The sequence below is a fragment of the Canis lupus genome, chromosome 37 (genome assembly GCF_048164855.1).
Source record: "Canis lupus baileyi chromosome 37, mCanLup2.hap1, whole genome shotgun sequence".
Classification (NCBI taxonomy): domain Eukaryota; kingdom Metazoa; phylum Chordata; class Mammalia; order Carnivora; family Canidae; genus Canis; species Canis lupus.
The window spans coordinates 3071711-3085280 of NC_132874.1; the positions used below are offsets into that span (position 1 = coordinate 3071711).

Genomic DNA, 13570 nt, shown 5'->3' on the forward strand with positions numbered 1-13570 from the left:
CCTGCTCTGTGGTCCCTGCTAGGGGTGTTTCATGGTTACCAGGAAATGCCAGGCATCCCAAAAGAACTCACCGAAGGCTCTGGAAACGGGCCGTAGCATCCGGCTATGGATACTCTTCCTTTTGGACTTAGGAGTCATCTAGCAATGAAATAAAGAAAGCACTTAGGTATTCAGGGAAAACTTGCCTTTCAAACTTCAGAAACATTTCTGGGTGGGTGAGGGGGAGAAACATCTGAGATCAAATGTTTACACTCTGTTTCGCTTCTTTAGAAAGGTTGAGGGTCACACCTGACAGCCTGACTGAACCCACACATTTCTAAATGTTTACAGTGTTCTCAACTGATAACAGCCCTCTGCATCCTTCTTGGTTCCAGCCCCCATCAGTTACAGTCTATTTATATGGTGGAAAAGAACAATGAATGATACAGAATATAATTCCAAGCTGTACATAGGGATATTAAAATGGATATAAAAAACCAGGTTAAATGATTGTAAACATTAGTTGCTAAAAATTGAAATTGCAACTATTCACTACTCATTACCAGGAGGAGCATCAGAACATCCATGCAAGGCAACACCCCACTCTTCATCCCTTTAATGAGTTAAGTACTGTATTTCATTTCACACTTCTGCCAGAGATTTTGATCTTTACATTAGGGGCAGAGGCTAACTAGGAAAAAGTTGCCATAATTTAGAAGTTCGTATATGCCATCACTTCTTGGTAAGTCTTCCAACCTGTTAGCCTTTTAAATGAGACCCAAACACAAACCACCAAAGCATAAGCATTGGTGCCAACTACTGATTATGTAAAACCAAACCTAAGCAAGGGATTAGCTTCTCCTGTAATAGGACCACATGTGTGAAAGTGGGAGGTGGCCTTCCTTGGTCAATCACCTAGCAAAACAAATTTGAAGGAAGAAACTGAGTCATAAAGATGACAACAGCTCCCATTCAAGCTGACATTAGGAGTAGCACCAGGGACAGACTCATCAGGAGTGCGGCCCAGTGTCCCTCCCAATCACACCCTTTGTAATCAACATACACATGAATGGATCTTAGGGATCTTTTAATTGGTTTGATATTGAAACTAGTATTTGTGTAAACTAAGAGATAACAGAATTTACTTTATAGTCTTTCATTAATAGGGTGTCAGATAAGGCTTTCTCAAAAAACATCCACAAGGTTGACAAACTCTCTTTGGTTCAAGGACTGAACCGATTCATACTGACTTTTAAAGCAAACAATTTTACAGTTCTAACAATTTTATGTCAGTTTTAATAACAATATCCTTTTGCTACTACTTATTATTGAGAGAAGAGGGAGAGAAAAGATGAGTGATTATATTTCAATCCAGACTGGTCTTCCTGAAATACACAATGAAAGTTTGCTCATTTGGTTCTTTCAAGGTTTGGTTAAAAGCAGACCATCTGGGGCACCTGAGTGGCTCAATTGGTTAAGCATCTGCCTTCAACTCAGATCATAATCTCAGGGTCCTGGGATAGAGTTCCCTGCTCACTGGGAGTCTGCTTTTCCCTCTCCCTCTGCCTGCCCCTCCCCCTGCAGGCATTTGCTCTGTCAAATAAGTAAAATCTTAAAAAAAAACAAAAAACAAAATAAAACAAAACAAAGAAACCTGACAATCTGAGGATATGTATTTGTAAAGCAACCGGCTTTGTGGGTTCAGTAAAAACACAATCAATCCAATGAAATTGGAAAGGGATCCACTCTCTGGTTGTTCTCCCCCAAAACTGGCCTTGCAATTGACTGAACAAGGTAGTGTACTGATGGGTCTATTCATAAGTGAAACCTCTAAAAAGAATTAATTTTCAGGAGACACAAACTCCCAAAATATAGTCTTTAGCATTCCATCCACTTTGTGTACAACCATGATAAATAAAAGGATCAAGCAGTAGCTTGGGATATAATTTCCAGCCAATTCATTAAGACAGCCACAAATAAATAAGAAGTTTTAAAATGCATGCAATGAGGATGTCTTCCAACATTTTTTCCTGTGACTCTTGATTAGATTTTATGGAAAGAGTGTTCATGGGAAAAAATAATTTGGTTCAAGTTTCCCTATATACCCTTTCTAACAGATACCAAATGTATGTAAAACATATGATTATGACATTTCAAATATATTACAATTCTAAATGAGGTAAAATATATATACATATAATTACATATAAAATACATAAATATGTAACATTTATAAACAATATAAAAATAGAGAGAAAGACATTTACAAACTGATGCCTATCTGTAAATAGGTGATTCAGTTTAACCTAATTTTATAAGAGGAATGTACAAAAATCATCAGAATTTTTGATGGCTGACATCAATCAAAGGGGAATTAGTTGGCTCTTGATTTTCTAATGCTTTAATGCTTTCCTTCATTTCATATGCTCTGTACAAGTGCAAATACCTCCTAATTGCATTTCACATAAAACTCTTCCACTGGGGATCCCTGGGTGGCACAGCGGTTTAGCGCCTGCCTTTGGCCCAGGGCGCGATCCTGGAGACCCGGGATCGAATCCCACGTCAGGCTCCCGGTGCATGGAGCCTGCTTCTCCCTCTGCCTATGTCTCTGCCTCTCTCTCTCTCTCTCTCTGTGACTATCATAAAAAAAAAAAAAGAATCAAATATTTAAAAAAAAAAAACTCTTCCACTGTATGTGATATTTGTTAGTTTTGAGTTTTTGACATTTGGACAGGGACAACAGACTTTCACTAAAACAGGCAGGACTCAAAAGCAGACTAGTTTCTACAGTTGGTATTAAGAATGCAACCCAATTTTAGACATTTCTTCTGATGCATGAATGGTTTCATGATCTCTTTCTTACAGTTTAACGATGGAGAGGGAGAAAAAAGTGAATTTTATTTCTCTCGTATTTTTCTTTCCTTTCTTTCAAACTTTTTCTTACTTAACCGTTTTACAGGGAAAGAAAAAAGGAAAAAAACTTGTTCACAGGATGCCTGGGATCCACTCTCTGGCTCAGTGGTTGAGCATCTGCCTTTGGCTCAGGCCATGATCCTGGGGTCCTGGGATCGAGTTCTGCATCAGGCTCCCCACAGGGAGCCTGCTTCTCCCTCTGCTGTGTCATTCCTGTGTGTCTCCCCTGAATAAATAAAATCTTAAAAAACAAAACAAAACAAAACAAAGCAAAAAAACTTGCTCACTCTTTACTGGCTTACTCCTATGATCCCATTACATATAAATCTAAAGCAAGATGAAATATGACAGTGAGCTATGATTACCTATCCAAATATATATTTAGGAACAAATATTCTACATTTCCCTAGAAATCTGGTTTATATGCCAGGTTGGTCCTGCCAACCTCTTCTCATACCTGTTGATTAGATAAGTTGCAACCTGAGGGAAAAAAAAAAAATCTAGTTTACCATCATCTTTAAAACTGTCAACAATCTTGTATCAAAATAAAGGGGTTGATTTTCTCAGACTGTTTCTTAGTCTTCATTTCCTGCCCTGGACATTTGTCAGTGAGTATTTACTGAGAGGAGAAATCACGAAGTGCCCCTCAGATGAAGAGAGTCAGCATCCGATGCAGAAGAGGTACACACACCAATGCACTCTTCACAGGTCAATTCATGGTTAACACTGTCCACTATTATTTTAGGTCTAGACAAAATTACTTTATCGTTCAAAATACATTTTGTTTTAAGTTATTTTCAATATTCACATACTCAGGAAATATGAGGAATAGTGTGTCAGATCTTTTAAAAATAACTTTAGAAGGAAAACTCTAAATGCAAGACTTTTTTCTCATCCTGACATCACAAAGCATCAATAAATCACCACCATGGCAGAGTGCAGATGAAACGCATGTCCCTATTCTCTAGGAATCTAAAATGTCCATTTTGCTTAGAAATCTTACTCATTTGATCCTATTTTTATAATGGAATTATAACCATTACTTTTTCACAAGTTATAGACTTACATTGGAACCTGACAAATATCACATTTTTTTTCCTGTTAAACTCACTTTTAACATGTAAGTCCTAGACATCCTTTTTTTTTTTTTTTTAATGAGTTAAATTGGTTTTATCACCACAAAAATAGGATGGAGAAGTTGCCTTGTTCATTTTATCAAGTTCATGCAAAGAATAATAACATTCTCGCTCCGAGCACTAGAATCCCTAATGTTCTTTTCCATGAGGTTAAAACAAACAAACAAACCAAAACAAAAACATGGTTGGTTAAAAAAAAAAAAAAAAAAAAAACAGTTGGGAAATGGATTGGGAAAATTCTTCTAATACAAGAAGCAAATCCTGATGCCAATTTTCTACAGTCCTGAGAAGCAAGAACCAGGAAAAAAAAAAATCTGGACATTTAAGTAATCACACTTTTTATTTTATTTTATTTTTCATGAAGGGAAATGAAGGGAAAAACCACTTTTCCTCTCTTGAAGGGCTGGTACCCTCTTCATCAACACTCTGCTTGCTTTTAGGCACAGCAAGGATACTTTAAATTCATTGCCTGTTTTGCTAGCTGAACCATCTTGTAAAATCCAATCTTGTCTCAAGTTGCTGCCTGTTTCATGCGGGATCCACAGACAGATGACGACACCAAGTCTACGGGGAGACTAGCCAGGCAGCACACAAGCAGATGGAGCATGAGAATGTAAACTAGTACAGCCAGAAACTGCAGAGCCACCAAAAAATACTTACACTTGTACAGCAGAGAGTCTCCATGCAGCAAAAAGGAAGGAAAAAAATATGAATGGAAGAGAGATAAAGCAACAGCATTACAAGAAAAGGGGAGGGAGAGACATGGTTCACAAGCAGAAAAGCTCCATAAAAAGCCTCCATAGCAGAGGAAATAAGAAGGGGCCAAAAAAAATATTATTGGCTTAACACAGCCAATCTAGCTTTTTATAAGCAGAAGCACAATTATAGCTTGAAAATAGCAGAAACTCATAGACCTGTTACCTCTTCTGTTAAGAGCATACAGAATGCCATCTACAAATCCCATGAGATACTGACCCCACTTGGGGAATGAAGACATCACCAGCCCCGAAGCACATTGCAGACAGAACACTAGGCAGACATTGGACAACCCCATGCAGGTTTTGGTTCTTGGGCCAAACTGATGGTCTCAGCAACAATGTGGTAAAGGTGTATCTCCAGCCATGTAGAAGCATTTCCTCTGGGGGGCTTTCTGTATTATCCTATGCTCCCCAATGCACTTTAGGATGAAGTAGCTTTGAATTTTCTTTCTCCCTCTGTTGCCAAAGCTTTTCAGGAAAGGAGTTGATGCCAGGTTCTAAAACAGTTACCTATGCACAGTGTTATCAAGGCCAATGATACCTTATACCTTATATTTTACTTTAAATTTCTAATGAAATAATTTTTTAAATCTCACTGATCATCAACAGTTGTTAGATCATCTTCTTAATGTCATGAAAATTTATAAAAGAGTTTAAAAAAACATAACAACAAAAAAAAGTTCAGCTATTGAACGTCAGGTTTTGTGAAAGCAAAGTATTGAGGGGTAGGGGAGTTGGGGGTATCTTTTCCAAATTTCCTGAAAACACACCCTGACGAAAGCTACCTCCTCCATCTAACTGGGCTCTTTTTTTCAAATTTCTGATTGTTTCTGTGCCAATTTTTCTCAATACACAACACAATGAAATAATGGGTCCAATCTGGGAATATGAGCAGTCTGGGTCTCTTTAGAAAAAAGGTGGCACAGGGGGACCTGGGTGGTTCAGTTAGTTGAGCATCTGACTTTGGCTCAGGTCATGATCTCAGGATCCTGGGATGGAGCCCTGCTTTGTGCTCTGTGCTCAGTGGGGTGTTTGCTTGGGATTCCCTCTCTTCTTCTCCCTCTGACCTTCTCCTATTCACATGTGCATGCTCTCTAAATTCATACATACATACAATCTTAAAAAAAAAAAACAGGTGGCACACCAGTCAAAGGCATTCCCCACAACCATCACCAACATCACCGTTATCATTAGCATATTATCTGCTTATCAGGAAAGCTTCCATCAGCAATGTGCCAAAAAAGTCTCAGTCTCCAGACTAATTTCATACTTTATTAGGTAATTTTCTTCAAATAGATCTCATTTTAGGATTCAGTAAATTAGATTGAAAACAGCCTTGCTAGATAAAGGAGAAAAAGTAAAAATACATTTTTAAATATTCCTGAATTGCCTGAAATAAAGACTCCTGCTTCCCCTTTTAAATCCACATCCTCTCGAAAGTTTCCTTAAGGATATGATTATGGATACGTACACGAGTGAGTTACAGCTGGTGGTTAAGTCTCATGGATAATCTTAGACTTCCCTTCTTTTTATGAAAGGTTAGTTCAACAAGACAAGTGCTCTGTCCCAATTATCCACCTAAAGATCATTATATGTGAAGGTGAGGGACCTTTCAATTGGTTCAACTCCTAGAATGACAGGCAAGCCAAAAAAAAAAAAAAAAAATTCCTATGAAGAGGGAAACCATGGCAACAGATGACTCAACTTTTCAATGGAAAGAAGATCATTAGTTCATTCCTCTGCTCCTTTGGCACACTTTTTGCAACTCAGTTAACTATATTGACTAACTACTCCCACTAGGACAAGAGGAGGACCAGTGAGTGTTAAGAGCTTATCTTCTCTTCAGAGTATGTCTCATGTGCAAGGCTTTGGCATCTAAGAACAGAGCTCTAATCCTGAATCTGTCACTTATGGGGTTGTGGGACTTTGGCCAATGTTTTTGTAATGTCAAGTTGTTGTTGTTGTTTGTCTATGTGCTCATAGGCTGTTTATTTGTCCAAGAGTAAGGAGGAGAGAGGATGAGGAGAAAAACCGATGCCCCAAGGTGGTAGAGCTGAGGGGAGACATGAACAGAAAGGCTCCTCCTCTTTCTCTTGTATGGACTCCAGAGAACTCCAGCTTCATAGGAGACCTCTGAGGGTGGCGTAGGGGCCTCTAAGAGGCCTGGCAGTTGTTGTCTGGGGTCAAGATCCCCACAGGGGCAGGTGCCAGGTTCAGAATGGCTACACACTTGAGATAGAGCATGAGCTGGGGCGGGGGGCGGGGGGTGGTGTGCGCAGGGCAGAGGGAGAGGGAGAAGCAGACTCCCCGCTGAGCAGGAAGCCCAATGCAGGGCTCTATCCCAGGACCTTGAGATCATGACCCTAGCTGAAGGCAGATGCTTAACCAACCGAACCACCCAGGCGCCCCCAAGACTAGTTTTCTAGTTCGTAAAATAATTTGTTATGAAGATTAAATAAGATAAAATGAATATTAACTGCTAATAGTGCCATTCAATAGCCTCACAGTGCTTCTATAACTGGTAGTGATTATGAACAATAGTGATTCTATCATCTTTCCATTTCCTGTTCCCAAGATAATGACTGGGGGGTGAGGATGCATGTGTAAGCAGTAGGCTTATAAGAGCCAAAAGCTGGGAACAATCTAAAAGCTTTGATAGGGAAATGGATAACTCAAATGAAATACAGCAAAATGATGGAACAGCAGTTTTAAAAGAGGAAAAAAAGTTTTATGTGTAACAACATGAACAAATCTCAAAAGATAATAGTGAATGAAAAATACAAGTTTTAGAAAAATATGCATGGCATGATGCCACTTATGTAAATTCTAAACCATACAAAATAACACTAAATATTGTTCATGAATCCATGTATGTCTGAACATACAAAATAAACAGGAAGTGTCCCAACTCATGACAGTGGTAAGGGAAGGAGGAGAAGAGAGATTGTCGGTAGCGGTGGAAGGAGGCTACCACTTTATCAGGAACATTTTATATTATTTAAGATTCAACAAATATTTACTGAGCACCTACAGCTTACCAGGCAATCTTGAGAATGGCATAGCAGTAAATAAGGTAAAGTTGGGTCTCTGGGCTCCTAGAGTTTACATTCTGGTATCAAAAAAATATACTGCTGGGGCGCATGGGTGGCCAGTTAAGCATCCAACTCTTGTTCTCATGCGTGTGAGTTCAGCCCCTCAATGCGCTCTATGCTGAGCATGGAGCCTACTTAAAAAAAAAAACACACATACACAAGCAACTCAGGGTTGTTTTTTATGTGCAAGTATTTTATAAGCATTATGACTGCTGTGCCGTGTTTCAAGAGGAGAAACCATCTTAACATTTAGTAGCTCCAAAAAGCCAAATTAAAACAAAAACTTGGCACCATGTCTACCTTCTTCATCTTGTTTACCAAGAAACTCACATGTGAGAGGTTAAAAAAAATTATCATGAACCTTGATGGGGTTTACTCTATTTATACAAATGTCTTGGTAGTGATTTTAGCACTTCCTTCTATCAAAGCACAGAGATTGAGTGAACTGAACTACAGCTTTAATCCAGTGCCCCTCCCCAACAACACAGAGTTTATAGACTAGGGCACAAACATAAAAATGGAAGTACATGATCTATTTTAAAGAAGAATCCCTGAAATTAGATATATTTATTTTCATGAAAAATTTTTTCTATTGTCCTTATTTTCCCATTTCATGTTGAACTGATAAAAACTTTCCTCATGGACCCTCATGGCTCATGCGTCCACTTCTTCAACCAATAAGCTCTTCACCTACATAAACCTGCTCTCCTCCAGCCAACTATGTATTCTATTCTCAAATTTCAAAACAAATAGTATAATACATGTGTGCTCTTGACATAGGTCCCTTAATTATTAACATTTTGTCACATTACTTCATTTAATTTCTTTCTTTCTCCCTCCCTGTCTCTAACACATATGCACGCACATTTTTGGTTGAATCATTTTAAAGTTTTTGACATCTTGACATTTCTCTTTCAAATACTCCAGCAAGAACACTTTCTCCTACAGAACCATACATGATGATCACACCTACTAATAGCAATTCTACAGTTTCTAATGTACACACTATGCTCCGTATTCAAATTTCCCCAGTTGTCCCTCAAATGCCTTGGAGCGCCCCTGCCTGTTGGATGCAGGATGTAAGGAAGAACTCACCACAGTGTGTCCTATGTCTCCTGAGTTTCTCTTCCTAGGGTGTCTTCCTCTCCCCATGACCAATCCTACTTTTCTTTTCCATGATTCTTTCTTGAGCAATTCAGGTCAATTGTTTCACAGACTTTCCCATATTCTCCATTTACCTGGAGATTGGATTCAGGGGAGCCATCACCCCCCCTTGCCCCCCCAACACTGCCACACAGGTGATGCTGTGAACTAATGGCTGAATCACAGGTGGCACCCACATCAGGTTGTTCCACTGTTGGTAACACTAAGGTTGGTCACTTGGTTAGGTTGGGACTTCCAACCACTTCCTTATAAGGTTACATTTTCCCTTGGTAATTAATAATACATCTTTGAAGTGATACTTTTGTTTCATGGTGATGGCCCCATTTTCAAACAACCATCAACAATCCTTGCCTGAATGAATGAATACAACAGAGGCTACCAAATTGTACCTTTCCGCTTCTATCATCATTCCTACATTTATTAGGTACTGTTCCCCTGCAAAGATCAACTATTCCTTAAAAAGTCCTCTGTATCCTCTCCTCTTTTATTTTCTTGGTATTGCTATGGACTTGTGGATTCTTAAAAACTAATTCAATGTATCATAAACTATTACTGTCCTTATTCTTTTTGGTGCCAGAGTGTCCCAGGGGAAGCCATTTCAATCTGGACTTTGTAGCCTTTGAAATGATCCCATTGGAGTTGGAGCCAATCCTTGCTTTTTGATACAACATATGCTAGGCTCACCTTGTGCTTTTCTGTGCACTTTTAAAATAGATAGGGGTAATCTCTGTTTAATGTAGGAGGTTACAAAACTTAAATATTTCCTGCCAGATTTTCAGCTGAGTCAATGCTCAAGAGGAAACCAAAATTTAATCATTCTTCATTGATTTATACCCTCAACTATCTAACCAAATAGTGTGGTTTAAGTATCTAACCTTATGTGTGGTTTAAAAAAGCAATTTCTAAAAAAAAATTAAAATAAATAAAATGATATAAAGTAATTTCTATGCATTTCTATTTTTAAAAAGTTGAGCTGGTGTAGAGCTCAATGAGAAAAAAAAAGATTGCCTAATCCCTTCTACAGTGATGGTTGGACAGGAACAAGTTTTAAACTCTAGGGAGGGTAGGGGTACATAAGCCATAACTCTGAGACAGCTGCAATAAATCTGTGGACAAAAGGAGAACAATACGTAGAGATTTAGTGAGATTTAGTGGGGCTATTTCCCAGTGAACACAACATTAAATTCAGCTATTCATATCACCCTTATTAACTTTCACACCCAAAGTCTCATTTCATATAAAAGTTAAAATGGCATCACGGTGTTAAAACAAAAGCATTCAGAGAGCAGCCCTGATGAGAGGCTATTGTGAAAGTCACAGCAAGGAATGATTTGTACATTAATGTGGATCCCTTCCTTAGCTTCCAGATCTGTGTTTGTTTCTTTTTTTTTTTTTTTTTTGATGCGAGAAAATTAAAAATCTTTATCTTCCTAGCTCTGTCCTGTTTTCTCCAGGAAACAGTTAATGGCTCACTTTTCAATCATTTGAACTCTTCTTGCAACTGATGCCAAAGTGAAGTTTCACACTTGAATGTGAAAAAGTAGCTATAAAAAAAAGTAGCTTTAAAAAAGTAGCTATAATTTAATGCATTTTCCTTAAGGGCTGTCCAAAGAATGAAAGCACTTGGTACTGCTTTCAAGCAAGTATTTTACCTTGAGAGCCCGTGTTGGTGCTGCTGGGCACAGAAGCATGATGCTTATGAACACAAGTACCAGGTATGGTCCCCTTGCAGTGTTATTATAAAAAAGCAAAGTTTATTTGCACTATTAAGTGCAATGTTTTGCATTTTACTGCACTATTAAGCACAATGTTATTCTAATAGTCATGAAAAGTTGAGTAACAATTTGCCGTTTTTAATTGCAAAAGAATAAATAAATAATGAGGGAGTCTTCACCAAGTATTACCTTTGAGAGAGATATTTAAGTCTAGATCTTTGGAAAGTCCATGTGAAAATGGAAGGCAGGAATGAGGCAATCAGGAGACTTAAAAAAATTCGCCTTTGGAATGGACATCAGGGCTCAGTGTCACCAAGATGAATAATCAAACTTAGCCTAAAATGCTTATGTAACACATTTACTCTGTCCATAGGATTTTAGCCCTATAAAGATGACAAAGATTAATCGTTCCTACCACCACCACCAAAAACCAGATTCAATCCTATAACAAAATGGAGCACCTGGGTGGCTCAGTTGGTTAAGTAAGCATCTGACTCTTGATCTCAGGGTTATGAGTTTTTCAAGCTCTGCATTGGTACCACACTGGGCATAGAGCCTACTTAAAAAAAAAAAGAAAGCTTAAAAAAAAAAGGCTTTAAATCCTTTAAAAATTTACTCTACTACTGGTTTAAAAATCTTAAGTCCAGTAAATCCCACTGGTGCTAGTAAAAAGAATAGATGGTGGTTGAAGGGCTGTAGTGGTCAATCAGCAATCAGGAGATGTGGTTCTGACTGGATCTCCAAGTTCTTTTAAGACTGACTCTTCAAACTCCTTGTCCTACATCTTCAACCTCAGACTGAACTTAAGGTAAAGATGGCTTACCACCCAAACTCTGTAAAAACCCGATCTGGTTTGGAAACCAAGATCTTTGTCATGTTTGGTTCAACATCCCTTCTGAATAGACTCTCCAGTGAGATTTCTTAAAAGAGAATGGATTCTTAAGTCATCTCTAAATTACAGATCCATTCCTTTGATAATTATTTGCTCATAGCCTTCAGTCATCCTTATTAACACAGTCTGCTTCATCTATGAGGAAATATGTCAAAAAACAAGGTGATCTTTTTTGCCCCTTGTGATTTTTCATTGGCTTTGGTTTCATTTTAAAGTGAGTTAACTATATGCAACCCAAGCTACAGAGAACACTTAGATAAACAGTCTATTAGACACTCCTTAATGTGCCCACTATGGTGTTGTATTATAGCTAAAGAAGATGGCTTTCTAGAGCACATGGGTACAGTCTTTACCTGTTGTTCAATATTAACTATATAGCAAACCCTACACAAATACCTTTCGAACGTTTAAGATTTCAGTATCAAATAACTGCATACAGGTGGCCAATTTATTCAGTTACCTGGGTAGTCAAGGCCACATAGTACACAATGAGAAGAATTTCTGTGGTTTTGCCAAGGCTGTGACAGAGAATGCTCTAATGTCTGTTTTAGAACAAGACCATTTGGCCATGTCAATTGGGTATGGCCTTTGGAGATTTCAACAGAGTACTTGCTCAAGGGCTGGAGTAGATTTGAAGCTGCTTGGTTGCAGGTATCCACCCTAGAGCTCAGCTCTGATTAGGTGGTCTTCTGAGCCAGAAAAATGGTCATGTAGATCAATTTTGATAATCAGATGTTAGGTCTGAAGCTCTGGCATGAGTTTGGCTAAGGCTCCCCCTTACCCAACAAGCAGAACAGAGCACCATGCAGGCATAACTAGGAACTGATCCTGAACTTTGCTATAACTTTCTTGTGTTATTTTTTAACCTCTCTTTAACTCTGTTCACTCACTTTACCTATAAATTACTAAAGGTGCCACCTAAGTAGTTTCTCAAGGAAAGCAGTACATGTATAACTCCAAGAAGCAACTATATGAATGAGGTTACACAACTGAAACTAAAATTAATAAAAGAAATGCAGTTATATCTGGAGTGTAGAAGTCATTTGTTTTTGGTCTAGTTTCCAAGTGTGGTTTTCAGTATGAAAGTCAGTAGGAGAATTTTCGGCAAAATACGCATCAAAGGTCAAAGCTAAAAACCATTTACGTTAGATTTTGATTTTGTTAAGGAATAGGCTAGGGGTACCTAGGCGGTTCAGTTGGTTAAGAGTCTGCCTTGGGCTCAGTTCATGATCCCAGGGTCCTGGGATTGAGCCCCATGTTGGGCTCCCTGATCAGTGGGGAGTCTGATTCTCCCTCACCCTTTGCCCCTCCCCCTACTTGTTCTCTCTCTCAAATAAATAAAATCTTTTTAAAAATAAACAATATATAAACAAGCTAAGAGATCTTTGTGAGCTCTACAAGACTGTGATATGGCCTCCAGCCTCTTTGTCACACCCCTCTATACCTGCCATACCATAATACCACAAGAGTCCCTCAACCTGGATGTTCTCCCCTCAGTCTGAGCCTCTGTGTACACTCCTCTCTGCTACATTTACTTACTCATTCTCCCAGCCAACCTCTCTTCAAATACCATCTTTCACTGTGCCAATAGTCACCGAGGGCCCACTGTGTGCCAGGCATGATGCTCAGAACCTTCCTCCAGGATGCCTTCCTTGAAAACACCCTTCCCCCAAGGTGGGCTGGGCACCCCTTCTCTGCTTCCAGGGCAAACCACACACCCTCGCAGAGCACTCTCCCACCACATCTAACATGTCACTCTATTCATGTACAACCGCCTCAAGCCAAAAATGAGCTGAGACCCACTGAGAACAGCAAAATTTGTGTGGGAGGGAAGGAGTAAATCAGGACCAAGAAGTAAAAGAAACAAAGCCCAAATTAAGGCTGCATACAAGAAACTATACTTCTGTAGCCCCTGAACACT

General features: G+C 38.9%; 1 protein-coding gene across 5 annotated transcripts in view; it reads right to left on the minus strand.

Annotated features, from left to right (window-relative positions):
- The window catches only part of CARMIL1 (capping protein regulator and myosin 1 linker 1), a 312575-nt gene that overhangs the window by 41334 nt on the left and 257671 nt on the right, over positions 1–13570 (minus strand). For all 5 annotated transcript variants that reach the window (XM_072813988.1, XM_072813987.1, XM_072813985.1 and 2 more), the window contains exon 30: positions 72–138. In XM_072813988.1, coding sequence (XP_072670089.1) covers positions 72–138 — 67 coding nt within the window. The remainder of the gene's footprint in view (positions 1–71; positions 139–13570) is intronic.